Source organism: Siniperca chuatsi, linkage group LG6, assembly GCF_020085105.1.
Source record: "Siniperca chuatsi isolate FFG_IHB_CAS linkage group LG6, ASM2008510v1, whole genome shotgun sequence".
NCBI classification, from domain to species: domain Eukaryota; kingdom Metazoa; phylum Chordata; class Actinopteri; order Centrarchiformes; family Sinipercidae; genus Siniperca; species Siniperca chuatsi.
In genome coordinates, this window is record NC_058047.1 from 26,033,487 (window position 1) to 26,061,043 (window position 27,557).

The following is a 27,557-nucleotide window of genomic DNA, read 5'->3' on the forward strand; positions in this document are numbered from 1 at the left end:
ATGATTAACATTTGAGGACATGTTGGGTGACTTCCTTATCTTTAAAAATGGGAAAGTATTAAGCTGAGCTCACTGTGCACAGAAAACAAGTGTTGACAGAAGAATATAGAGATAAAAGCAGAAAATGCTGTGACAGACTCCCGACCTGAAGACCTCACTGGTCAAACAGAGGGGTGTGGTCAGCTCAGACTTCACGTCACCTGCTTCCACGGCTTTTTGTGGCTTTACTGCGCTTGTCACACTGCTGGGAACATGTCGTCCGTCTCTGTACCACCACCAAAATGCCTGCAGAAATCTTTGGCGGTTCCTCATCGTCATATGTTTGGACCAGGACCTTCCAACGTTCCTCCACGAATCTTGGAGGCCGGGGCCAAACCTGTCATTGGACACATGCATCCAGAGATATTTGAGGTAACTCTGTGTTTAACACACATGATGTAGCCTATCAAGGAAGAGAGGCATAAGAGAAAAACCATTAAGTTCACTTTTATGAGTAGACTACTGTATACCCCAGAGTAAAGATATCCACTTTAAAAGCTAAGGATATAAGTATTGACACTGTCTATTATTGTATATCATTTCCATACTCCTTCATTACAATATAGACAGGCTTTCACTTTCCTAATCTCTCTTTTCAGTTGAAATATGAACATTGTACATTTTACAAGGGTTTTCAACATCTCCATTGTGCACAGAAAAGCAATTACTCTCTTTCAAAGACAGAGAGATCAGTGTTATATTCTACCCCACATCCTGTGTTAGCTGCAACAACACTGGGTAAAATGTAACATCTACTATAAATTGCCAGTGGTGGAAAGTCACTAAGTACATTTACTTATGTACTGTACTTAGGTATATTTTTAAATGCAATTGTACCATTTTATGCTACTTTTACTCAAGTAAAGGATCCAAGTACATCTTCCACATTGCTAAACTGGAGCCAAGTCATTAAAAGTCTTTATTCAACAAACAACTGTGTATGTATGTTTGTATTGCTATCTTTGTGAGGACCAATTTCAGAACCATTGTAGTGAGGACATTTCTGCATTGTAATGACATTTTGGCCAGTCCTCACTACTTCAAAGGACTGTTTGCTTAATTCTTGGTTTTAAGGTTAAGGTTAGAATTAGATTAGGGTTAGGGTAAAGGTTGGGGTTAGGCATTTATTTGTGATGGTTAAGGTTAGGGGCATGCAAACGTGTGTGTGTGTGTGTGTGTGTGTGTGTGTGTGTGTGTGAAAGAGAGAGAGAGAGCTCATGCCTGCAAGTGGGGCTGCAGGCATATATATTTATTATTTAGGCATGCAACATTTGCTCATTTTACATCACAGATAATGAATGACATCAAAAGTGGAATCCAGTACATGTTCCAGACTCGGAACAACATGACTTTAGCTGTGAGTGGCACTGGCCACACTGCTATGGAGTGTGCCATCTTCAACACAGTGGAGCCGGGGGAGGGCGTACTGTGTGCAGTCAATGGCATATGGGGAGAGCGAGCAGCAGATATGGCTGAGAGGATAGGTATGGCTGGTGGTATTCTATATTTTTCTGTCAATAAATCCCATGAAAAGACCAAAACCAACAATGTGTAAGCCCATCTCCCAATAATTTCTGACTTCCCCAAGCCCACTGGTTCCTACTGAAGATGTAAATCTTTAAAAACAGACCATAAATACATAGTTTCATTTGAAAGAAAGAGTCAGTAATTTCCTAAAACAGCTGGACACTGTAGTTTTTAGCAAACAATACATAAACGGGAGTAAACAGTGTACCTTTTGGGGACTATTTTCAGCTGCGGATTAATACACATTGGGCGTGCTAGTATTTACAGCAGTAGGACTGTGTATGTGGGAATGACTCAAAATAAACTGCAGTGCCCATGTTCACTATAATGAAGGAACATGTCACCCAGTGCAACGGTGTGGCTCATTTTCATGTGATTTGTTAACAATAATAAAAATTTCTAATATCGCCACTCTTATCTTTTAAAATTGGCATTCATTGATGGAATAAAAATTATTCTTAGGTGGTGATTTAACCACAGAATATCACGTGTGTCAATCCAACAGGTGCCAGAGTGAATACCATTGTGGCGCCCCCTGGCGGCTTCTTCACAAATGCAGAAATTGAGCAGGTAACACTGACTTTCCAGTTGTCAGGTTACTCAAATGAATTCTGCCAGTTATGGTCTGTTTGATCATACTGTTATCTCATCACAGGCCTTATCAAAACACAGGCCAGTGCTGTTCTTCCTTGCACATGGGGAATCTTCTACAGGAGTCTTGCATCCTTTAGATGGCATCGGACAGCTGTGCCATAAGTAAGATCCAGCGCGCAGTCCTCTGTCATCATCACATTTATAACAAAAGTAAGGGCAGATAATAGCTATATTATGAATTGTGCCTACAGGTATAACTGCTTGTTTCTCGTTGACTCTGTGGCATCAATGGGAGGGGCCCCTCTGTACATGGATCAGCAAGGTGTGGTATTAAATCCTGCTAGATGTTTCCAGTTTCTCTGGGGTAGCTGATGAGACAATTTACTGTGTTACATTGTCTGTTTTGATGATACCAAATATACATTTTTTTTGTGGATGTTTGTATTTGCAGGGATAGACATCCTATACACAGGCTCCCAAAAGGTTTTGAATGCTCCTCCGGGTACAGCACCCATATCATTCAGTGAAAGAGCATGGTGAGAAATGCATATACAAGTAATAGTTTAAAATATATGTAACGTGTGTATTTAAGGTTGAATTTGTCCACAGCCAGAAAATATTTAACCGGAGGACAAAGCCTGTGTCATTCTTCTTGGATTTGAGTTGGCTTGCAAACTACTGGGGATGTGATGGCAAGCCGTCTAGAGTGTAAGACTTTTTTTCCCCCGCAGACAGGAACTGATAACATTTCAAACTGTGGTCTCATTTTCAGCGATACTTGTACAATTTCTGAATATTGCTCTGTCTTCTCCCTTCCCTGTCTATAGATATCACCACACAGGTCCAGTCACTGCTTTTTACTCTCTGAGGGAGAGCCTGGCTGTTCTTGTTGAAGAGGTGGGACACATGTTAGAATTAAATATTCTGCATCTTTCTAGAGCCTCAACAATTCTTTACAGATAGCCATTGAGTAAGTTTTATAGTGACAAAAACCTCTGTGCCAACAATACTTTTGTCAGAACAAGGCATAAATATGAATTAGCCATTAACTAGCTTTTGCTTTGGGGGCATGTATGCAAAAAAATATTATGCTAGCAGCATGAGATGGCAACAACATCTGTCGGTCCAGACTACTTTGGTCCAGAGTGAAATATCTCAACAACTACTGGACAGATTTCTGAATGTTATTTTGTACAAACATTCATGGTCCCCAGAGGATGAATCCTACTGAATTTGGTGATCCCCTGACCTTTCATCTAGCGCCATCATTAGGTCAAAATTTCAGTTTGACTAATACTTTAGGTTATGACAAAATACTGCAGAACTAATAACATTCCCATCAGCCTCAGCTTGGGTTTAGTGCTAATTAGCAAACGTTAGCCTACTAAACACTAAACTAAGATGGTGGACATGGTAAACATTACACCTGCTAAACATCAGCATGTTAGCATTGTCATTGTGAGCATGTTAGCATGGCATTAGCATTTAGCTCAAAGCACCACTGTGCACAAAATGAAAAGATGGGTAATGCCTGAATTGTCAGCTATTCTATAATATTTTGTCTGTTTTTATGCCACTTTTCTGTTAATCTAAGGGTCTGGAGAATTCACTGGAAAGACATCAAAAAGTGGCAGAGTATTTCCACGCTGGTCTAGAGAACATGGGACTCAAACTTTTTGTCAAAGAAAAGGTGAGTTTCAAGTTTTAACACAATCATGCAATATTTATAATAACCTACAGTGCAATTTACATCATGCACGTTGCAGTTATGACAAGAAAAATAATAATACTAATAATATAAAATGATAAATGGGGAAAATGTACTATTTCTGACTTAAATGGTTGTTGCAGAAAGCAAGACTCCCTACGGTTACCACTATTGTTGCTCCTCCTGGATATGACTGGAAAGAGATCACAACCTACATCATGAAAACACATAATTTAGAGATTTCTGGAGGGCTTGGACCATCAGTTGGCTTGGTAAGAGATTGTGTGCCTATATACTCAGTTCTGTACTTCTTATGTATGCCCACCAAGAAGTTGCTCAAGTGCTGTGTAGCCTAACCCCTAGATGTTTTATGTCTTTTCAGGTGCTGCGTGTTGGCCTGATGGGATGTAACAGCAGCAAGGCCAATGTTGACATGGTGCTGGCAGCACTGAAAGACGCTCTGAAACACTGCCACAAGAGCAAAGTGTAACACGTTGCTGATGAATACCCGAGATGTTTTGGGGGCCTAAACTTAATCAAACCTTGATTTGTGAAACAGTTGAATTGTTGAATCTCAACTAATAAGCTGCTGAAATGTTACAAATACTCTATAAACTATCTGTACGCGGGCTATCCAAGTAAAGTGTAACCGAAATAAATATATATTTTAAATTATATATACTGTATATAATTAATTTCATCTATTTTTTATAATGTTTCATTCTGAAGTTGCTATGTGCAGAAGTGTGTCTGCCATTCCCTTTTTCTTTTATTTCAATAAAGTTATTACAAAAAACAACAACAACAAGACCAGAAGATGGAGATAGATGAGTTTGAATGAAGCAGCAGGAAGAATTAAGAAATCAGGGAGAAAAAAGAAAAGACAAGAAATTTCAAGTTACAGTGAGAAGAGATAGAAAGAGATGGAAGTCATGAGGATCAGGTCCAAAAGAAAGATAAGCCATGAGGAAGCAGCTAGGAAAGACAAGATTAGACAAATAAGGGAGAACAAATCAGGTAGGAAGCATGATGAATATTGTTTGTGTAAGGACAAGATTAAGTTCTTAGCATTTCTGGCCATGGTTGAGTGCTGCTGACGTGGAAAGGAAATCTGAAAGAATAGAATAATAGTTGTTGATGCTGCGAGAATGTCGTATTGGATAGGCCTATCGTGGGAATTATTGCAAGTGCAGGGGCTGTTGAGAGAGGCTTTCAGGCCCTCTCAGAGCCTTCTGAGTAGGTTAGTTTTATCAGATTATGGAATGAGGGGTGGGGAAGAAAAAAATAGATTAGATAGTAGAATCCAGTAGAAAGCGCTAATGCGACAAACTGCCTCTAAAAACAAACGAAGAAGAAAACAACAACAAACCAAACCGGAAGTGCGTCATTGTACTTCCTTATTGATGGTTTGCTTCAGGAAAAGGCGGGTAAACGGTGACGGGGAAGGAACGGCCTGTTTGAGATTTAGCTAACGAGAGAAGTTCGCGCGTCCTTGTCTTTTTTATCAACCACAGGACAGCGCTGACAAACAGTCGACAGTAATGGCGTGTAAAAGAGGAGCGCTCATTGTGCTGGAGGGAGTGGACAAGGCCGGGAAAACGACGCAGTGCAAGAAACTGGTCCAGGCGCTGCAAAAGTGCGGCCGACCGGTAGAGATGATGAGATTCCCCGGTGAGACGTGTTTGTCACTTTATAGTGCTTAACGTCAGCATAATTGTGGTTTGGGTGTCCCGTTCAGTCCCCGTGCAGGTGTGTAGTGTAAGCATGACTTTTCACTACTGTGTAAGATTAATATAATGTTCCGTGTTGTGGTTTCTTGGGGCAGAAAGGACCACGACAATTGGACAGTTGATAAGCGCCTACCTGGAGAAGAAAAGTGATTTGGAGGACCACGCAGTGCACCTGCTGTTCTCTGCAAACCGCTGGGAGCTGGTGTAAGACTCTTGCTTTATTGTGGTAAAATACTCCAGCGCTTCACTTCACGGAAAGTTGCAGTGAAAATACGGCGGACATTTTGACATGTCAAAGCAGGGCAAGCACAGCTGTAACATTAATGGTGGCTTCTTTCCACTTAGCGGACATCCTGATATTGGTCGAGCTGGCTCACTGGAAGAGCTTACTGGGAACCATCGTTAGTGTTAGTAATTCCACCTGTGCTTTTCCTGCTATGACAAGTCAAAATGTCAGTTGTGAAAAAGGTCTACAAAATGTACTAAGTACTCACCTTGAAAAATGACACATTCAGCTGTTGGGACGTCTTTAAAGGGTCAGTTCACCCTAATTACAATTCATTTTGTAGTTAAAGTTAGGTAATACAAAACTCTGTGAAAGTTTATGGACTGCCATGCTGTTACCCTGCATTTACAGCGCATGCGCAGCTTAAAAAAAAACAAACAAGTGCAGTGATTCGACCAACAAAATGAGATTCTACTCTTCTCAAACTGATTATTTGAATCATCCACGTTTGGGGGACAGCCCTAGTTTCAACTTGCCCCTAGTGGTATCTAGCCTTGCATAAAGTTTTTGGGTTTATTGGCCCAGGTTTTGAGGATGTACATGGAACTTCATTGTGCTCAAAGAATTGAAAGGTTACATTTCAAGCCACTTGTCTTTCCGGAAACAATGTCCCAGATGATTGGATAATCTACAGACTTCACCTGCACTACTTTGTACTGAAGAAAAAGTTGACAGTGAAGTCTGTGGATTGTTTAAAGTAAAAGGGATATATATATATATATTGTTATTTCTTTAAATGCTGTGAGCACCTAAACAAAATTCCATTCATGCCATATTGTATCGGGTGCCGTGTGCATAAAAATCTGTCTACATGATTAGGGTTGAGTGATGGGTGAACCAACCCTTTTAATGTTGTAGTGTTGTAGCCAGATTTCATTGAATCTGACTTCTGCCTACTTTGGTATAAAACGTTGGACATTTGGACAGATTTTTCACATTTTGCCTGGGGGAAAAAAGACAATTATCATTCTCCCCTTACTTTGTCACAGACTATGGAGTACTTTTCCTGGAGTTTTATTTTCAGATACTAAACAGAACAGACTCCAATAAAGTGCATTTTTATGAATTACTTTCTGGTAATTCTTTTTGATACATGCATATTTAAACTATAATTGTGTTGTACTTATTAGCTTATTGCATGTTTTGCATGTAAAAGAGTGGACTAAAAAGGTCAGCAGTTCCCTCTTAAAGGTCCAGTGTGTAACATTTAGGATGAGTTGTTGGCAGAAATGGAATATAATATTCTTAAGTATATTTTAATTCGTGTGTAATCACCTGAAAATAAGAATTGTTTTCATTACCTTTAGAATAAGCTGTTTATATCTACAGAGGGAGCAGGTCTCCTTCCATGGAGGTCGCCATGTTGCACCACCATGTTTCTACAGTATCCCAGAATGGACAAACCAAACACTGGCTCTAGATAGGGCCCTTCACGTTTTTTGCGGACACTGTAGTTTCTCCTAGAAGTCCCACAAAATGTACTTACTCTAGTGCTAGTACCTGAAAGGATAGGTCTGGTGATATATTTTTTTTCTTTTCTTATTGTCATCATATTCCATAAAAAGACCAAACCCAACAATGAATTGATCCTACTACTAACAATTATTGTCTGTGTTGTCAAAGCCTGCTATATATCTTATTCCTCTGTGTCACAGGGCTCCATAGTTGTTCAAAAACTATGAAAAACATCAATGAGCCACTGTTGCACTGGGTGACATGTTCCTTCATTACCATGAACATAGCACTGTTTTTATAGTCAATCCCTAACACACCACCCCTGTGCTTTAAATACTCGCTAAAGCACCAAATGCGTTTTAATCCCTGACTGAAAATAGTCCCCAACAAATGCACTATTTACCCTTGTTTGAGTAACATTTGCTAAAAACTACAGTGCCCAGCTGTTTAAGGAAATTGTTTAGCCAATTTGAAAAATGAAACTATGTATTTGTGACATTTTTTAAAGATTTAAGTCTTCAATAGGAGCCAATGGGCTTGGTGCTTCAAGCCACTAGCAGTGTAGGTGAAGTCATAAAGTATTGAGAGACAGACTAACACGTTGATTTCGGTCTTTTCATGGGAGTATCACTAGCTCTGTCCTTTAAAAATGCATAGAACTTTGAGTAAACTTACTCTTCTTTCTTCTTTCCTTCTCTTTTCTTCATCACTGCAGTTGCCTATATTAGCAATGATGCAAACTCCAATCTGAAAAATGCACACTTTTTTTTTTTTTCTTAAGTCATTAGCCAGCATAATAAAATAATTGTGATGACAGGCCTTTAATGAAGAAGAAGCTGGAGCAAGGCACCACTCTGGTAGTAGATAGGTACGCCTTCTCTGGAGCTGCTTTCACCAGTGCAAAGCCGGTGAGTCTTTTATCAACCTTTTAAACTCTTCATCCACCATCTAGTATTATTATGTGTGTTTGAGAGGAGCAACAGATAGTTTGGCATGTTCATCCATTTCAGGGTTTCTGTCTGGACTGGTGCATGAAACCTGATGTGGGACTGCCAAAGCCGGACCTTGTTATGTTTCTACAGCTCAGTCCAGCTGAGGCTGCTCTCAGAGGTCAGTTTGGAGAAGAGCGATATGAGACCAGTGTTTTCCAAAGAGCGGTTCAACAGAAATTCGAACAGCTGATGAAGGATCCTTCAGTCAACTGGCAGGTATGAGGCAGGATTGTAGATTTATTCCCAGGTATCATTCAAATCAATAATATTAAACAGCTTGTCATCTAAATTGTCTGTTCTAGGTAATTGATGCTTCTCAGAGTGTTGAAGAAGTGCACAGGGACATCACGACCCACAGCTTTAATGCTATGAACACAGCTCAGAACATGCCACTTGGAGAGCTATGGAAGTGAACCTGAACCAGTCTGAGTGAAACTGCTGTTTTGAGACCAAGATGTCTTTTGGTATAGTTACTAAATGACTCTTCTACGTACTGTCCTTGTTTTACTTGTCATTTGCTTGATTGAATGCAGAAGAGAAATGCCTTGGCTGTGATTAAAAAAAATAATTTCATACTGTCTTGAAATTGAGTAGAACCAGTGTCACATCAGATTCTGACTTTATTTAAGTTTTTAATCCTCTTGCATTATATTGTGTCGATTTAAATAAATAATCTTCAAATGAACAAGTGTATGTTTTAGACTTGGCAAGAACACTTTGCATGAACAATTAATACAACTTGTTCGCAGATTTGACTTAATTTGGTTTCATTACAGGCTGTTACAGACTTCAGGTATTAGTGACAAACCGCATAAGCCATGGGCATCATGAACCATCGTGTTTCTATATTGGGAATCATGAACCATTCTGTTTCTATACAACAAAAAACTGTTATGGCAATTTTACTTATGGAGTCAGGGAAAGGCACCATATCACTTCAGAATAAACATTTAAAGTGTTAAGACTCGAATGGAAACATGTATGTGAAGATGTGCATACAGAATTTATCCTGAGCTCCTGCTACGGCTTCCACCAGGCAGTCTCAATGTTGGATACAGAGAGCATTCAGTGGCTGTTGAGAAGAACGCTGTGTGACACACACTGACTACACCATTGGAGCTGGACTGAGGTCTCCAGTTAATGTTCATCCCCTCAGGCTTCCCTTCTGATACAGAGAAGAGACAGAATCAACTGTCGAGAACAGCAAATCATTGTTCATATGTCCCTCACAGGGAAAGGATCTCAAACTCTTCATCTTCTGAATCAAAGAACCGCTCCAACCTGTCCGAGTCCGAGAAATCTGTGAATTGAGTGTCAACACGTAAAAGAAAAAAAACCCCATTAAAATTCATTTTCATTAACTGAATTTTTGGAATATCTTTTGCAAAACATGCAGTTTATTTACCAGGCGTAAGGTTAAGGGCATCCACGCTGACCATGTGAGACGGCTGACTGTCGACTAGTTCAAACATGGGCAGGCCCCCTCTGTTGCAGGACAGCTAGAAGAAAAGGACCTGCATTTTATGACGTACAAATTCCTCTAACAGGAAAGTGATGCTTTATTTGTGGCTGTGAGCCAGCTGCCTATATCTGTGTATTTGCAGTACATGTTTGTTATACAAACAAAAACAGCATTACGTGTGTTTTATTTTGTATTTGGGTCTATAGGACCCCCTTGAGAATGAGATGCTACATCTCAAGGGGCTATGCTTTCACAATTCACATTTAACTGCTACAGACGAGTCAAGGGAGCAACAAAAGAGCAGTGTTCACAGAAACATACCCTTCTTATGCGCATACACCAGTCATCAAACTCGTCCTCTGTTCTGCAGAAGAAACCCTGGCAGAAACCAGAAAACAATTAGCTATGGAACATCTGTGTTACTGTCAAAAGTTTTCAGCCTGCTCGCATTCACATTTAACAATGAGCCTTAGTTTGAGATACAAAAGCTCTGTGCCATAAAACCCTCCCTGGCATTCCTACCGCTGCAATGGATGGGTCCAGTTCACAGATGTGCATGCGACAGGGTGGGTGCTGACAATGGTACGTCTCATCAGGGACCTGGCCATCTTCACATGGCTCCACTGCAGGCTGAGTGGTGTGCGGGTCTAAATAGATGAGTTCCTCTCCTGAAAAAAAAAAAGTTTGATTAGATTTTTATCTTGGTGTAAGTAAAATTAATATGGTGAGCATGAGTGGGCAGTGCACATTTGAGTGTTTATTTCACAAACACAGAGACTAGACATACCAACATAACCAATGAAGTAATGGGCACTGTTGGGTTTTCCCCCAATAACACCCAGGGACTGAGGCAGCATGAAGCATTGCTGTGAAAAGAGACAAGAGGGTTTATCTCACCCCAGCTGTAGCTGACTTTGCCTCAGTGGTAATTCAAGTACCTGTTTTTATACATTTTTAAACCAATTTCCTATAAAAACAACATAAATTACATCACGACCATTTTCCAAAGCATATTGTTTGTTTTTGATTGTTAGTGTAAGTTTAGATCCTTAAGGCACTTGCGATGTGGACAAATCTACAGTAAGCACAACAAAAAGCCACCTGCAAGGTTGATGTAAAACCAGGTAACTTTTTAAATGTAGGCTACACATATCCTCACAGCATTACCACCATTAAACCAGTGTATATCTTGATGTTTATTTTACATATTCCCTATACTAGGAAATTGTTTAAATTGTCACCCATTGAGAAGCGGATAAAGCAATATCAAGATTCTGTTCCCTGGACAAAAATCGTAAATGAGTGGTGCGACGTTTGGGAATTTGGATTGGCATGCGTTGTATCTGTATGCAGGATGCCTGTATGCTTCTTGCACCAGTCAACGTGCTCTCACACACGTAGCTGCAAACCTCTGCAAATACATAACTGTGGTAAGTCATGTATTTGCAGAGGTTTGCAACTACATGAGTGAGAGCACGTTGACTGGTGCAAGAAGCATACAGGGACCCTTGCAACTCCCTTAAGATTGGTAATGCATCACAGTGAACATCAGGTCCGCATTTATTTTTATTAAAGTAACCTTACTATTGTGAGACAATGCAGTCGACAGCACAGACTCATTTGAAGTCTGCGCTGCATCACCTCACATGGGTAATGTAACTTTGACAACATTTAATGATAACACACTGGAATTAACTGGAAAAAAAAGAAAAGGCTAATCTTAAAAACTATGGTCTTTGGAAAATGTCAAAGTCAGTGTTTTGGTCACTCATGCAATTAGGATTGACTGGAATGGAGAGAGGAGAGGGAGCAGGTGGCCATGTTTTATATAATGCCTACACGCAAGTTCAGAGGTATGTCTGTGGAGTCATAAAAACGTAAAATCAGTTTTCTCATTTTGTAAAATCGAGTTTCCGGTGAAACCCCCCATATTTCGGGATATAATGGCCATTATCTCCCATACAAAACCTCTGAGATTGAGAAATCGATTGTTTTAATATATATATATATATACACAATGGGAATATACACGTTGAGGTACCTCACCTTAAGGGTTTCGATGTAGGCCTCGTTTATATCACTCAGGCCCAGCCTGAGGGGGATGAGCAGGACCAGAGGCTTCCAGAGAGCCGTCTCCTCCTCAGCCAGGGCACACGCCCCCTCCAGGCAGCCATTGAGCTCCCCCACTCCCTCTGTCTCGCCATAGGCTCCTGCCACGTCCAGCCAGGGCATACACAGGCGCTCTGCAGTGACAAAAATTAACACAAAATTACTGAAAATGTACTATTGTCTTAGATTCAGTTTGTGTTAAGAAGACTTTCACTGTACAGCTAAGCATTAGGTCATGCAGTGGACTCAAGTCAGAAAAGGATTAAAACAGACCTGCTTTGGAGTAAAATACGGACACTGACGGCAAGTACCAAAATACTGTTGTTGGGTGAACTTGTTTTCTTTACCCCAACTCGCATTTGCACTTTCATTCACATTTCATTCTGAAGAACTACTACTGTAAACAATCTGACCACGGTCCATAGTTTAACCTGGAGTACTGGAGTGACATTTAAACTGCTTATGCAAATGAATGATAAGAGGAGTTGTTGCACTCACTGATCTCCTCGATGACCACAGTGTTGTCCATCGCCACGTGTACAACTAATCTGCTCCACGTATCAAACACTGCCAGCTTCCTGAAAGCAAGACAGCGCATCGAGACAGTCATACTTTTGTGTTTCGCCAAATTGGAAAGACATTTCTTTAAATTGTTTTAATCCTCCTCAGTGTACAGTATCTTGTCTTTTTTGTTAATTGTTTGAGAGTGGGATGGATGAATACATGGTGAGAGTGGAAAAGAAAGACATCATTGTATCGCGCCGGAGCACAAGAATGCACTTGCAAGCGTGACACGATACACATTCCTGCCTCCATTTTCACACTATTATGCTGATTGAGTGTTGGTAGCGCTAATGCGCTAAGAAACGTAACAATGTGCCCGCAAAGGAGAAAAAAAAAAGAAAGAAAACTGCAAGCTAGTAAACATGGATGTAAATATTGCACAATTTAAAAAATCAAAAAATCGCCTTTACAAATGTTTTGAGAGGAAGGAAATGCATTCAACACATTTGTTAGACCTCAAGGATACACATTTGTTTTGGTGAGAAACACTGAATGTAAATATAACTTTTGTTTGTTTACAAGAAAACTCAACAGGGCTCCTTTAGCAAATATGCCATAATCCCAGGGTTGGAAATTGACTTTTTAAAATGTGAACATCTACCAGCCACTGACAATAATAAATGTTAAAATCACCAACTAGTCAATAGTAAATCATTATTTTGTGTCTGCAATCTACCTGCCACCTTCATATTTTACCAACATTTGGCTGGTGCTAATTTCCCACCCTGCAATCCACTGGTTTTGTGATCCATGTAAGTTAAATATCTTTGGGTTTTGGATTTTAAATTGGAGAAAATTTGAAGACATCACCTTGGGCTCTGGGAACTCTGGCATTAATTTTTTTTTACATTAATTGCAAAAATAATCAATAGAGTTATTGATAATGAAAATAATCATTAGTTGCATCCTTAAAATACAAAATCTGTAAAATTCTACTTACTTTAGAACCTGGGCAACTGTGTTTGGTCCATACCACTGGCCTATAGGCTTTCCCTCTCCAACTCCCATTTGGGCTGCAGCATTTAGGAACAAAAAAGAAGCAGTTTTTAGTGAGTCCTTGATATAATTAGAAAAGTTTGACACACTACTTACCAATTTGATGGATGGAATAATAGCTGTCTTTTTTGTCAATGAAGGCGTTGAGAATACTGATGTACTCTTCTCTTTGTTTCTGGCCTCTGGCCCATCTCCAGTCTGAGAACAAAAAGACAGTTATCAAGCTTGTTTAAAACAAGCTCTGTTTGGTAAAGCCTGCTCAGAAGAGCTGTTAGTGCCACACAGTGATAAAATCTGGTTTCATCTACATATATCTATATATATCTATAATGAAAGGAGAAATCCATTTCTTTGATTTTGTATTAAAGTTGTCTTACCTCGGCCTAAATGTCTACAAGCCAAGGCCTCGCCTAGGATCATCTGGCCGCACCGTAACATACACCCCCATCCTGTATCTGATGTCGGTCCTGTCCCACCTGTAACATATTCCAAGAATCATGCATGCGATCCCCTTTTGTAATTAGATGTGAAAACCCAGATTACTCAAATCTCCAAACTCATCAAGTGTAGTTGAGGGGCTCAACTAAAACACACGTCTTCACTTACCAATTGGTGGGAAGTTTTTTCTGTATGTGAACCACAGCCGTGAAGTGACATCTGATAAAATCTCATCTTTCTCTACATGAAGACCAGAAATCGCCATATTACAATACATCCACAGAGAAAAGTGTATACTTGCTCATATGATTCTTAATAACTTAAATGCTAATTTCTCTCCATCCCATATACGCTTTATATTTCACAATCCTACCTGTGAGTGCATTGTATTCTTTCCCTAAGATCCACACAGGCTCTGAGGTCTCAGGAAAATCTTCAAACTCTCCAAAGCGAAGTGTGTCGTATGTCAAGGTAGCTGCAAAAGAGGACCAGAGTCAACTTTAAATCTGTGGGAAATTACAGGGGAGAAACATGTTGTTGACCACTAACCACTTGTTGCAGCTAATAAAAATGAGGCTATGTGTCAGTGAGTAAAGATGGAGTATCCATTAGTTGCTTGAGAAGAACTCCAGTCATTTCCAGGAAGGATGGTCTCTATAAACCCATCTTTAAAAAGTATCTAGGATTTTAAATCTTTGTTTCTCTAGATTAACCTGGGTCTCATTTTATATGCAAGGGAGCAAGTGAAGGAGGAATCTCCCTGTGGGATAAATAAAGTATCAAGTTTCAACTTCCTGCCAAATGCATTTCATAGTGAAATGAACACACATACATTGGGAGACTTGTGAGGGAGTGCAGCAGAGGCCAAGTTATCCTGACTTTAGTCCCTAGTATGGGTTAAAAAAAAAAAAAACACTGAATCCTACACTTCCCATGATGCACCTTGATACTGTTATTTGTTGTACCTTGGACCCTCCCTGTCTGGTCAAAAAACTCCTCCAGAGCCCCAGATGACCTTTTACAACTGTTTTCACAGGCTGAGTGATAATCTTCATGACGAGTAACTGAACTTGATGTGTAAAATCAGTGGCATGCCCCTTTAGTAACAGAGGATACATAAATGACAACACAGGACAAACTGACAAAATCAAAACAAATATATCAGATATATCCACATGTGAAAAAAATTCTCCCTTGTGCAATTAGCTGGTAATAAATACGTGCATAAATAAGTAAGTGGATGCTTTTAAAAAAGTGTGAAGGAAAAAAGCAATCTCAGTCACAGTCAGCAGTTGAAAATACTGGGCTCAGAGCCAGGTATAAAATTGGCCACAACAGTCATGGTCAACATTAAAGGGTACACTTCCTCTTAAGAAAGAAAAACACATCTGATTTTGGCCAACTGGTGCCTGTTATTATTAAATGTATTTACGCGTTTGATATAAAGTTAAAAAAAGAGGTTTCTGCGGTTTATGCCACTACATAACTTTATCCACATAACTAACAACAGAACAGAAAAAGTTGACTAGCTAGCTAGCTCACTATCTGTCAGTTAGCTTGGACACAGGAAGCTGTGATTTACAGGTTCATAGCTAAAAAATGAAGATATCTGTATTTGTAGTAGAAAGAGAAGGAAATGCAATAAGAAGTTTGCTCGTTTTTTCTGAATGCTATTACTCAACTACACGAGTCTTGCTTCATACCATATTTCATAGCTAATAGCATTCCCGGTGCAAACAGTAGCCTAATAACTGATGTGATGGTGACAGTGCATCGACTGGGGTGTTCATCTTGGGCGTAACATAACGTTAGCATAAACAGTCAAACCAAGGACAGAAGGCAAATTATTAAGATTAAAACTTAACAACAACACATGACACTGACACAGATACCATCTGGACACCGTACAGGGAGTTATGCGGCTGGACAGCGAGCTGTTAAAGCGGGGAATCCACCACATTTAGCAATAACAGCAGGCTAACGTTAGTTAGCATTTAGCTTTAGTCATCACTTTAGCAGGCTAACGTCACCGAGGCTACAAAGCAATATGGGTCTTGTTGGACTAGCAGCTGAAGTTGGCAACCGTGTCATGACAGAGCAGGAGATTTGTTTCCAGGTATGAAATGGCGTTGCTGTGATTACTTTGTGTGTAGACTAACTTGCGAAGGGAGAGAAAAAATGTTATTTTACTATAAAATCTCGCTTACCTGCATCCATCCCGACGGTCTTCACCCTATCTTGTTTGTTGTTCTCTGCGCTCCGACCCGCTAGACCAATGGGAAGAGAGTCCTGCTGTGGAATTCGGTGAGAGGCGGGACATTTCCTACGACATCCAATAAGATCTGGGAGGAGGGGTTATTTTGCCCTAACCAATCAGTAGTGGCTGACGTATCCGTCCAGTTGAAAATAATTTTCTTCTTGTTCTTTTCTATGGTGCGTTCACGTTACAGATTAAATGAGGCTTGATATCAATGCTTATCTGACCATAAATCAGTCATTATAAATATTATTGTTGTATTCCAAATGTCCTAGAGCTTTTAGTTAGAAAGTTAATAAAAGCCTTATTCTACAGTCTACACAGTCAAAAATTATGTGTTTTTTTAAATTCAGAATTAGGGGAAAACCTGTAAATAAAATAACTTGTTCAGCAGTGATTGCCTCTAAAATGTGAAATAGGGAAATATATGAAAATCTATGGCAATGATATGGCAAAATTTAGAAATCTCAGAAAGGAAGGTGGCACTACTGCAGTTGAGTGAATGCCAGAAGTTAGATGACATTTATTGATGGACAGCCCTTGTCTCTTGTGAAAAGGAAGTGGATAGAGAAAGGTTTCATTTGTCTTGAAAAACCAAAAATAAAAAACTCATCAATAGACTCTTAATTATAAAAATAAAAAAAAATCTTGTCAATCATCCTAACAAAGATTGATACCTATTGTTGAGATTCTTACAGTAACCTTTATAGATTCAATTTCTCAAAACAAAAAAATATCACAACTACTAAACTCCTTTAAAAATTGCAGAGTAATAGAAAATATTTAATTGTAGGCTATATTACTAAAATTGCATACAGTGTGATCAGTGGAAGGGTGCGGTGGAACAAGGGCGGTTTGAAATGCAGTTTTAAACACCTGAGATTTACTGAGGGTCAGCAATTCATAATAGAGCCCAGCTGTTTAATTTCTTACATTTAATCAGAAGCACTTGGCTGGAAAATGAGGTGGATGATGTCTCCATGTGATTGGAGAATCTAATGTCCTTAATTCATTCAATAAAACTGTTTAATTGGCATTTCATCATGTCATTTACAGCACTCCATGTTGAATCTGTCGGTCAGTCTGCGTCCAGTGATTCTGATTCAACCACTAGGTGGTAACAAATAGCCATCAATGTGTCTATCTCTATCGAGAATGCAAACAGTAGGTTGTAAAGCCAGCCAAAGAGGGTTCATGGTATATGGTACTTCAGATGTCACAGTAAAACGTCAGAAGATTTGAATAATGCTAGTTTCCAGTTAACTAAGGCTAAGGCTGAGACCAGCTAAATGAATGAAATAAGGAAGTAAGGAGTCATTTATATAACATCCATCTGCTTCCACAAAAAAAGGTTTACTTATTTTTTGTTAGAGATGTTGTAGAAAGACGTATTCACTTTCATTTTTTGAGACTACAGACAGCTTAGAAAGAAAACTGTAGTCCAAAACTGTAACTTTTTTTTTTTACATTTGTTGTTTGGTTGACGTAACAGAAAAATAGTCTGGACACTTCACACACCAAGCTAACGCCGCAAAGTTGTGGTTTTGCTCACGAACATCTGTTACAGAATTTTAAGATTGCTTCCACTCAGTTTTCATAAGTTTCAGGGTGCAAAACTTTTAACGGAAAGAGCCAAAATGCCTTGCTTAATTCTTACTGTTGAATACAAACATCTGGGTGTATAAAGTACAAAATCACATCCTCTACTCTCACAAAAGCTACATCACATTAACACAGTGTTCATATGCTTATTACTAGACCCATACAGTACCACTTGCTAATGAGGTACCATTTATATTGGCTTTATCAGCCTTTTGTTTCATCTGGAAGACCACTCCATTGGACCATTACCTACTTTACTTACCTTCTGGAAAACAGCTGCAAAGCAAAATCTGTTTATTAACAATTTATTAACATTTACAGCTGCAGACTTGACGGATTGTTGTAAGAACCATTTATTATTTGTTAATCTTTACAGCTGCAAATGACTCACAAACATTTGTTTATTTTCTAGGCCTCCTAGTGCTACATGCCATATAAAAGTGAAATTATTCATGGAATAAATTCTACTCATAAAATGAAATGTTATCAAAGTGCTCTAACTCAGAGAAAATATACTGCATATTGCATTGTATATGTATACTGTATTACTGCAATTACAGCACAGCAACATAATACACTGCCTCACAGTGAACAATGAAGAAAGAGAAAAAGTTGCATTAAATGTATAGTGCTGTCTGAAATACATACATGTACATGTATGTATGGCTGTAGTAATTGTAGGCTCAATTCATCAGATTCATTAGGGACTGTATGAAAATTAGCTGGGTGGGGAGGGGGGCTGAATCTTATAGTTGACTTCTTTTTAAAAAAGCAAGGCCCTCCCAGGCTTAATTAATATTTTCATTTCTCTTCTCTTGACTCGGAAAAAACCTGCGACACTCTCCCCCAATATCTAAGCATAATATGAGAGTACTGAGTGGGTACAACTCTACTATTTTACTATTATTCACTAAAAGAAAAACAGCATAAATAATTTAAGATGGTGATCCCCAATTTAAACATTAATAAGTTAATGGAATCCCAGTCAAAATGTTTCATTTCATTTCACAAATTAGTAGGACAAGTTGGCAACATGTGAATCTGGAGCTGATTGTCATGACAAAAATCACAATTCTTGCAAGGGAAGGCTGAATTAAAATATAAATCTGGAGTGAGAAAAAAAAAAAAAACAACCCTCTCCTGCTCTCCCCAAAAAATTCAGACTACCCTCTCTTCAGCGAGAGATAAAATACATAAACCCTTCCCCTTTTCTGAACCCTCTCACCCTCCAAATCTTTGTACAGTACAGTGAGGAAGGAAGTCGGCGAACTAGCTAGCTAGCCATTCTATTGTTTACTATTGTTTGTACTGCTCACTCGTGATGGAGCACGATTATTCATTGCCATTCACTGAGCGCGCTGTCGCCGAAGCTGTCACCGTAAAACTTTAATACATTACCTCGTCTGTGAACATGATTTCTGCCTGAGTCACGTCAGATAGATTTTCATCGGCAATGGTGGTTGTTTAACAATGAAGACAACAACTCCCATGATCCCACGCTACTTCACGGCGTCATCAAACTACGTCTTTTGTTATTGTTTTGATGTGAGAGACCCCTAGTAGCAGAAATTACATATTGTGCATTTAAATGGGCAATTTTATACATTCAGATCAAACATGTGCCATAATATAACCATTAACAATAAAATCTACCAGAGGAAGCAGAAGAAGCACGGAAAGTCTGTATTCTGTGAAGGGATAAGTGTTCATCAATGAAGGCTCAGTGCAAATGAGGGTAAACATAATCCAAAGCCGTGGATGCTTTAGTGGAGTGGTGGTGATGGTGTACAGTCTGCTCAGAATCCAGTGTGTGACTCTGACATTGCTTCACTTCTCCCTGAGAAGGTATAACACGGTGGCCTTCAGATAGTGTCCAAACGCACACACAGCACACACCAGCCAGTGAGAGCGGAAGCTGGGATCAGTGTTCACCACGCATTTTGTTACATCCACCTGTAACAGCAGAGAGGACACAGTCATACAAGTGCCACAGAGCTCACCAAATGAACTCGGACAAAAAAAAAAAAAGCAACTGTGCATCAAAAAGACCTCATAAATCCCACAGGTGTTCTTGATTTGCCAATAGTCTGAGAATCTGCACAAGATGTGCAACTTGCCCACAAATATGTTATTTCAAAGCCAAAGCCCCCACAGTGTAATCTCAGCAACGCTTACTGCAGAAATCTACTTATGTAACTAGAAAACCTTCATAGACAATGAAATTCCACAGAGAGCACAGTTAAGTGTCAGTCCTGACACTAAACACTTCTTCAGATCCTCCTGGTCTTTCATATCACAAAATGTTATTTAGGTTTCCTACACGCTGACATCATCAACCAGTGTAGAAATATTACAGTTTGAGATTAGACAGCGACTGGTCCCTCATTTGAGTTTATGAGGTCAGTTATACAATGCATTGCTTTTCATTTTTCACACTCCATTTATCTTCAAAACAAAACTGACTTGGGTGTCTTGTCTCTGGGTGCATGGGCTTTCATGTTCTTTACAGCAAAGCAGAACATAGACAGAGGCACATTGCCTGAGTTTCACTTTACTGTTTCTGCAGGATTTGATCAGATAGGCTTTTCCCATTAACAGGATTCTACAGAAGACCCATCCACTATTCTGTCTGAGGCAGTGGCTCTAGTTTATGTCCAGCTGTAAATTTGAGTTAAATCAGCAGACTGATTCAATCATACTATTCTTATGCCACCTTCATGTCATATCGGAGTTACTGTAATTACAAGTTTCAAAGAGTACGTCGACTTCCAAGCTGTAATTTTTCTGAAAAGCCCTGATATATCTAACTTAGCACTTACTAATATGGAAGTGCCTGAAAAGCAAACAAATATGGACGCCTCACATCAGCCAAAGACCATCGTTCAATCTAATTAAACCCAAATTTAATGGATATGTATAATATTTCTAAAATATCCTACAGGAACATATCTGATAGGGTTTAGTACTCCACACTGATATTAACAACTTAAGTTCTTCTACGTCATTTCTAACATAAGTTTAATATTATAAAATATTCCCATGATATTTATCTTTAATCAGTATTGTATTTGGAACTCATGACTTCCACATTTATCTTGTATCACATGGTAATAGATTTTCTGTTGTAGCTACTGAGCAGCAAGTTTTTTTTTTCTTATACCAGCCGGTGTATCAGTAAAATATTATAGGGATCTGCATGTATCTGTACATCATATCCAGATAATCTCCAGATAACAGGGAGAGAGCAATATTCATTAGAGCTAAAGCGATTAGCCGATTAATCGATTAGTTGATTAACTATTAATTAATGATAATCAACTAATTTAAAACAAAGTCATTTTCAACCAAAAATGCCATCCATTTCATATTTCCAGCTTCTCAAATGTGAAGATTTGCTGCTTTTCTTTGCTTTATATATTTGTGAATTGAATATGTTTGCGTTTGAGATTTGAAGATGTCACCTTGGGCTCTGGAAAATTATAATGGGTATTTTTCACTATCTTTCACTGTTCTCTAGACCCAACGACTAATCGATTAATCAAGAAAATAATCAGTAGATTCCAGCCCGAATATTCATAACACACCCACCCACCCAGAAATATAAAAAATAATAAATCACTTACTTAATCATTTCAAGCCCCATATAATATTGCTATAATATTCCTATAATATCAATGCTGGGAGCAAACGTGGTGGGGTTTAGTGATTTTACAGAGAGTTGGACATGCTTTGCCACACCCAGCACGGTCTAAACAGGAGACAACACGCCACCTTCAGTTTACCACCAGGAACCTAGAGTTGTATCATCAGCACACTCACACAAACAAGTGATCAGATAAAAAAAAAAAAGAGGTTTCCCTTACCCAGCCCCCTCTCCTTTTTAACCAGGAGGTCAGGCTCTTGCGGACAAACTCCCCCATGCAGTCAACAATGGTATGGACCATAGATGGATGACCGTGGCGAACACAGTCCACTGCCAAGGCTCCTGCCACGGCGTACAAAGAAACCACCTTCCCCCACGTCACACCTGACAGGAGACATACAAGTTGTAGGACTGTTAGAACAAAATAACCTACATCCTTACTCAAAGCTTTATGCACAGTCATTTATGTCCCGCTATCTAATGGATGAACACATTGCCAAATCATGCAAAACATTTTGCAAACAAATGACTATTTCGTGATTTCAGGGTTCTTGGAAAATGGTAAAGCAAAGTGGAGTGACTGCTCTTTTTGAGGAGTTGGCGTAGTTTTAGCGCAGCAAAGGTCTGTCAGCAGCTCTCTTCAAAGATGGATGAACAAATGATTAAACCCCAGCAGCAGCAGCCAGGCATTACGCAACCATGCCTGTCTATCCTACAAAGAAGTAAACCCAAACACAAGGCTCGGGGCAGCAGGCAGGCAGTGCGCTTCACTAGATTAGTGAGCAGATCATTTTTCCAACTTAGTTCACATGTCGAGTAAAGATTTCTGCAGCTACACCATTTACAGTCAAAGCTTCAGACTACTTCTGCAGTGTTTATATGTCCAACACATACAAACTGAGCCTCAACTCTATCCATCCTCTGTAACTGTCGTCTGATTCATTCCTAGAATCTTATAAACGGAGGTCATGTTTCTCTTTAACTGTGAAATCTGGATTTGCAGGATGGTAGTCTACACTGTGTGCACTTGTAACACTGCTGTCTGACTTATGGTGAGTTTAGACGTTAAGTAAAGGTTTACCTTTTAAAACCAACTTTTTGCTACAGCATGCTCCAAAAAAGACTTGTGATAGAAATATAAGATTTGGGAAGTCTGGCAGCTAACTCTACAAGTTGTACCACCTAATTATAATCAACAAGGTGGGAGAAGAAAAAGCATGAAGACTAAAGTATGAGGGAATCCTAAAGCAACATCTCCCTGTTGGGAAAAAAAACAAGACTGTGCCAGTTTTAACAGCTTAAGAATTGTGACAGCACTTCAGTCCATATCATGCAAATCAGTCTGAACCAAAGTTATTGTGTTGATGTTAACAAGATAAAAAATCTTATCAACACAAGATAAGAGATACTTTTTAGGGTTTTTAGTTTCCAGTATGGGTCAGGTATTAAAAATGCTGGATCCTACACATTTCCCATAATGGAACTCAACTGTGTCTTTTATTACAACCCTCCTGGCTGTTAAATGCCCATGTCTTTCAAACTCCACCCCCCCAGTTTGTCACAGTGTCCCCTTCCACCCCAGGTGCAAGCTTGGCTGATACTCTAAACAGACATGGTCCACGAGTTGTGCTTCAGTTAAGCTATTAAGGTGCCTCTATGATAGAACATAATAAAGCATGCTTCTCTTAAAATACGGGCTCTTAAAAAGGAAACATGCAAGTGTCCCATAAGGATGCCCCTTCAGATGTAAAAAGTGGCACTACAGGTGCCCTTAATTTTTGCCCTCAGGTCCCATCAGAACACCACTTGAGTAAAAGCGGTACTCCAGTGGTTTAGTATCGCACTTGAATAAAGTTAGGGGAACTGTGACACAAACATTTCAAATCTGCATTAACTGATTTTTTGGCCATTTGGAGGCAGCGGAAAGAAGCTGTTAGCAAACAGTTGCATATAAACACATCCCGCAGGCAGAGCAACATTAGCATTCATTCTGGCCACTTAACAAATGTAAGTCCGATATTCACTCTCCTCTTACCTCTGGTTTGGTCTCCACCAGCTCCTGAGGGAAATATCTGGCTCTTATTAGCTAGTCGCTAACTTTGTTTGTCTGCTGTTTGGCACTGGACAGGGAGTTTACAGAGTTTTTTCACTCAAAACAGCTGCCTGTGTCTGGAAAACGACACTGATGAAAGTGGTGAGACCGAACCAAAACAGTAAAGCGGAGGGCTACAAAACCAAAACAATGAACTAAAAGACACTAAAACGCTTCGTACATTGTATAGAGTCAGGTGAAAATTCTCTGTGGGTTTGACACGAGAGACAACTTTCACATTACACACAGTAATTTGATTCATTGTTAACATGAAAATATTGATCAGAGCAGCGTTTCAAAAAAGGCATCTCATCCTACGCTGCTGCGCGGTGTAACATGTAGGATGTGAGATGTTTTAGCTGTAGTTTATCTGTGCCTTGTGGAAAGCAGCATGACATTTGTGACTGAGCTCATACACATTACACAAGTTTGTGGTCCTAATCTACTGCTGCCCATGACTTCCTCTTCACACAGCGACAAGTCTAGACTGTCAGCTTTACTGTGTGTCCACAATTACACTGTAATCATTGAGGGCGACATAGCCAACCTCTAAACTGAAGCTAAGCCTAACTGCAATTTGTTTTCCGCATGTAAATCCATAAATAAAGATACAAGGGATAGATTTATTGATCATTTTACAACACAGGGTTGGATAACGAGATTTTGATTGTAGTTGCCTTTATGCTACTCAAAACACAGCTCTCATATTCATAACCAGCGCATGTTTGGATTGAGGTAGATAATTTAATTTTAACATGTTTGAACTAGTCAGTGAGTTTTCTAAGTAATTTAATTTTGCAGTTGACTCTTAATTACCTTTGCAGCAGATCGCTTTGTTACATTCCCTAAGGAATAAGCCAGCTGGGGTTCATGACTGAACTCCCTGGGTGGGATCCAAATTGTCTGTAACAATCACTCGCTCTAGCAACATGTTAACCTAATATGGACTGAATGTTTTCCCCACAGTTCCTTTCCTTTAAGGGGATAATGACCGCAACAAAATGTTTCTCCTAACTAACTGGAGAGTCCTGTGGTCACCCTGCATAACAGGTGTTTACATGAAAAAGCATTAATAGCAGTAACACAACCTCAAGTTCCTCCTTCCCAATGACAACAAAATTAAGAACTTCCCCAAAAGGACAAACGCTCTGTAATCTCGCTTTATTTAAGTCCATGTTTGTGTAGGCTAGAGACAAACCTGATAACAAAGCACTAAAGTTAGTTCTTATGATGCAGATCTGCATGCATGGCTTGATTTACAACTCAACCGGATTTTGATGGGAACCTACCTGTGGAGAAAATGTCTGCAGCCACAGCCAGGAAAGCATCGGACACGATACTCTCTGACGCCACTGTGATGTTGAGCTGTCGCGCTACATTGCGGTAAACGTTGGGTCGAAGGTACTCCAACTCATCACCTGGCCAAAACATAAGAGACTAAACTCAATAAAAAATTGAGGGTTTGTAGTGCCTCTGACTTTGCATTTAGGCTATACACACAGTTAAAGCAAGACTATGTAACTTTTAACAAATGATAACACTGATAACAGTGGCTGTGAAAATATTAATAAAACAATATTAAGTGGATAAAAATCTGCATTTTATTTGACTTAAGGAATAGTTCGTTATTTTGGGAAATACGCTGATTTGCTTTCTTGCCGAGAGTTAGATGAGGAGATGAATAGCTCTGTCGTGTCACATAATTGTTGTTTTTCCACAACACGGTTTTTGTACGGATTAAACAAACAAGATATAACGTGATAATTAGTGAGCTTTAGAGGTGCCGATAGGCGGATTTTGTTCCCTTTGGACAGAGCCAGGCTAGCTGCTTCCATCTGTTTCCAGTCTTTGTGCTAAGCTAAGCTAACCGGCTGCGGGCTGTAGCTTCATATTTACTGTGGGCTACAGACAGTGTCCATCTCCTCATCTAACTCTCAGCTGGAAAGCGAATAAAGGTGTTTACCAAAATGTTGAACTATTCCTTCCTTCCTATAGTCTGATTTCACCTGAATTTTTTTATTTAATTGATATAATCTCTACAATAGATTCTGGGCTCAGAGGTTTGCCAACTCTATTCTGACCACAGCTTTTGAACTCATTTGGGAGACTCTCTGCTGCAAAGTGTCCCCAGACATTTCCATTAGACCTGAGCCACCCTGTTTTTTTTTTTATAAACACAGTCTCCGTTAGATCTGAGTTTCCAGTGAATTGCATAACTACCTAAACTGGAGGAGGGATGATAACCACAAACGGTCAAGTGAAACCTCAGACTGGAGGAGCCATCTGTAGTATATCAGTTTTCATCCTAGGCAAACATCCAGGGAGTGACATTTTACTTATATGATGATAACTGTGTGTGTCATTTTTTTTTTTTTGGGGATTCCCGGGAAACACTTTATGGTCTTCCACTGAAAATGAAAGGTAATCCCACAACGTATTTCTGAATGATGAGATGTAATGTAAAACGGGACCGTAGCCAAGATTATAAGGTAATCTATCCAAGCAACCCCCAACACACACGTCATTTGGAAGAGACCTGAAAATTCTGTCAAATATTGTTCATTTGAATATTTTTCCATGTTTATTCTTTTGTGTGATGTTTTTATTTCATTTTAAAAACTGTATGTCCTAGTTTTCACTGATTGTTCTCTTCTCCGCGAGGTAGGCTATGTCTCTTCATTGTTAAAATGCTCTATGTATTCTCGTGTGTGTTCATGTGTATTCTTCATTTTTCTTGGCCTAAAAGTTAAAAGCCAAATTCAGGCGCAGTGAGTCTAAAACTAGTGATGTCTGGCTTTAAAAACCCACTGTGTCTAACATCATATTATCAAATGTCAACTGCAGTTCAGGTCCTCAAATGTCCTGGACATTGACGTGACCTCTGTGTCCTCCATGGCAGCTGCAGCAAAAATATAAACTCAATGTAACCCTGTGTGGGAATATTATAGGAATATATAAATATTATATATGCCTTTGGATGCTGTAGATATCATTGAACTCACATGTGAGGGTGACCATGAGTCTGTATATCAGTATGACTTCATAGTGTTTCTTAGACCATCCCCAAAACTTACCCAGCCACAGCAGAACCGACGATATCTCCCCCAATGTCCCACCTGATGCAGCCAGTCCGTGTTCATTCTTAGACCAGCCTATCCCGGCACGGTTCAGCCTGGAGTGAATGTAGTCCCTGCACAGTGCCTTGGCCTGGGACACCAGCTCCTTGTCGGTGGGCGAGCGGTCAAACACTTCAGCCGCAAACACAGAGGAGCGGCGCAACATCTCCATGCCCCTGTCCTCCGCCGCGGACAGCACTGCTCACCTCCCGCCGCCGCCGCCGCCGCCGCCTCGCAAAGCGGCTGCTTCTCCCAGTACACGTCCCCCCCTCCCTTTCTAGCAGATAGGAAGATTTATGGAGATTATCCAGCATACCAAACACGCGGATTAGTTTGTGGACATCTTTTGATAGCCTGGATGAAGCTGTCCGACGCAAACGCAGTCGGAGCCTACTGAAGCTGCAGGCTGTAGCCTGTAAACCCCGAGCTGCACAGACTACTGAACATTTAGGCGAGGAAGAGTTTGACACTAGACCAGAAGAGTTATGTATGAATCCATGAAGTTACAGATGCTGCGCCCATACTCGCTTATAATGAAGGTAAGGACAATTAAATTACACTTACCCGAGAATTAATAGGCTAATATGCCCTGACTAAAACGTTATCCTTAACTTGTCACTGAGTAGAAACGTGTTTTGATCACTGACTTTTATGAACTGAAGATTTGCTGCCACTCTAGACATAAAAATGCTCTACAGCTTCAGTCCGACAGGCTTTCCTTCTAAGGGCACTTGTATAGTCCAAAGGCGGAGATAAGCAGACCAACATAAGCCCCGCCCCTCCGGCCCCATCCCAGCTCCTACAACTAACACACACACACACACACACACACACACACACACACACACACACACACACATACTCACGCCAGAGGACATTACATTGACTTACATTCATATCTTGGAGACTTACCCTAAACCTAACCTTAAACCAAGTCTTCAACCCTA

General features: G+C 39.8%; 4 protein-coding genes across 7 annotated transcripts; 2 read left to right on the top strand and 2 right to left on the bottom strand.

The window, feature by feature from the left end:
* Positions 1 to 42: 42 nt before the first annotated feature.
* Positions 43 to 4,678, top strand: agxta (alanine--glyoxylate and serine--pyruvate aminotransferase a). Its single transcript, XM_044199261.1, has 11 exons — positions 43 to 411; positions 1,331 to 1,523; positions 2,072 to 2,136; positions 2,222 to 2,322; positions 2,412 to 2,482; positions 2,612 to 2,696; positions 2,770 to 2,868; positions 2,988 to 3,057; positions 3,755 to 3,850; positions 4,012 to 4,140; positions 4,251 to 4,678. The coding sequence occupies exons 1-11, from the start codon at positions 253 to 255 to the stop codon at positions 4,356 to 4,358; spliced, it is 1,176 nt and encodes a 391-aa protein (XP_044055196.1). The 5' UTR covers positions 43 to 252; the 3' UTR covers positions 4,359 to 4,678.
* Positions 4,679 to 5,250: 572 nt separating this feature from the next.
* dtymk (deoxythymidylate kinase (thymidylate kinase)) lies at positions 5,251 to 9,016 on the top strand. The gene is made up of 5 exons (XM_044199262.1): positions 5,251 to 5,539; positions 5,694 to 5,802; positions 8,157 to 8,247; positions 8,350 to 8,547; positions 8,634 to 9,016. Exons 1-5 carry the CDS (start codon positions 5,410 to 5,412, stop codon positions 8,742 to 8,744), a joined length of 639 nt encoding a protein of 212 aa, XP_044055197.1. The 5' UTR covers positions 5,251 to 5,409; the 3' UTR covers positions 8,745 to 9,016.
* On the bottom strand, positions 8,934 to 16,255 carry atg4b (autophagy related 4B, cysteine peptidase). Of its 4 annotated transcripts, none has more exons than XM_044199259.1 (13): positions 16,108 to 16,255; positions 14,274 to 14,375; positions 14,069 to 14,140; positions 13,840 to 13,938; positions 13,559 to 13,660; positions 13,407 to 13,479; positions 12,401 to 12,480; positions 11,840 to 12,036; positions 10,581 to 10,659; positions 10,316 to 10,461; positions 10,115 to 10,171; positions 9,737 to 9,830; positions 8,934 to 9,631 (listed from the first exon to the last, which is right to left on the bottom strand). In XM_044199259.1, the coding sequence occupies exons 1-13, from the start codon at positions 16,115 to 16,117 to the stop codon at positions 9,558 to 9,560; spliced, it is 1,185 nt and encodes a 394-aa protein (XP_044055194.1). In that variant the 5' UTR covers positions 16,118 to 16,255; the 3' UTR covers positions 8,934 to 9,557. The 4 variants fall into 4 exon arrangements, 2 of the variants coding, with proteins under 2 accessions (XP_044055194.1, XP_044055193.1); XM_044199258.1 differs by having other exon boundaries at positions 8,934 to 9,646; XR_006378276.1 differs by having other exon boundaries at positions 9,584 to 9,631; positions 10,115 to 10,157.
* A 1,839-nt stretch (positions 16,256 to 18,094) lies between these two features.
* Positions 18,095 to 27,354, bottom strand: boka (BCL2 family apoptosis regulator BOK a). Its single transcript, XM_044199263.1, has 4 exons — positions 26,569 to 27,354; positions 24,784 to 24,912; positions 21,623 to 21,786; positions 18,095 to 19,712 (listed from the first exon to the last, which is right to left on the bottom strand). Exons 1-4 carry the CDS (start codon positions 26,780 to 26,782, stop codon positions 19,587 to 19,589), a joined length of 633 nt encoding a protein of 210 aa, XP_044055198.1. The 5' UTR covers positions 26,783 to 27,354; the 3' UTR covers positions 18,095 to 19,586.
* Positions 27,355 to 27,557: the final 203 nt, after the last annotated feature.

Excerpts from the sequence above, each read along its gene's own strand:
- agxta (XM_044199261.1), top strand. The coding sequence starts at position 253 with ATGTCGTCCGTCTCTGTACCACCACCAAAATGCCTGCAGAAATCTTTG. Across the intron at positions 2,869-2,987 it reads GATGGCAAGCCGTCTAGAGT|ATATCACCACACAGGTCCAG; the intron begins GTAAGACTTTTT and ends CCCTGTCTATAG. Across the intron at positions 3,058-3,754 it reads TGGCTGTTCTTGTTGAAGAG|GGTCTGGAGAATTCACTGGA; the intron begins GTGGGACACATG and ends TGTTAATCTAAG.
- dtymk (XM_044199262.1), top strand. The coding sequence starts at position 5,410 with ATGGCGTGTAAAAGAGGAGCGCTCATTGTGCTGGAGGGAGTGGACAAG. Across the intron at positions 5,540-5,693 it reads AGAGATGATGAGATTCCCCG|AAAGGACCACGACAATTGGA; the intron begins GTGAGACGTGTT and ends TTCTTGGGGCAG. Across the intron at positions 8,248-8,349 it reads CTTTCACCAGTGCAAAGCCG|GGTTTCTGTCTGGACTGGTG; the intron begins GTGAGTCTTTTA and ends CATCCATTTCAG.
- atg4b (XM_044199258.1), bottom strand. Across the intron at positions 13,939-14,068 it reads AAAAAACTTCCCACCAATTG|GTGGGACAGGACCGACATCA; the intron begins GTAAGTGAAGAC and ends AATATGTTACAG. Across the intron at positions 12,037-12,400 it reads TGTGGTCATCGAGGAGATCA|AGCGCCTGTGTATGCCCTGG; the intron begins GTGAGTGCAACA and ends TTGTCACTGCAG.
- boka (XM_044199263.1), bottom strand. The coding sequence starts at position 26,782 with ATGGAGATGTTGCGCCGCTCCTCTGTGTTTGCGGCTGAAGTGTTTGAC. Across the intron at positions 24,913-26,568 it reads GTCGGTTCTGCTGTGGCTGG|GTGATGAGTTGGAGTACCTT; the intron begins GTAAGTTTTGGG and ends TGTTTTGGCCAG. Across the intron at positions 21,787-24,783 it reads TGCAGACATTTTCTCCACAG|GTGTGACGTGGGGGAAGGTG; the intron begins GTAGGTTCCCAT and ends GTCTCCTGTCAG.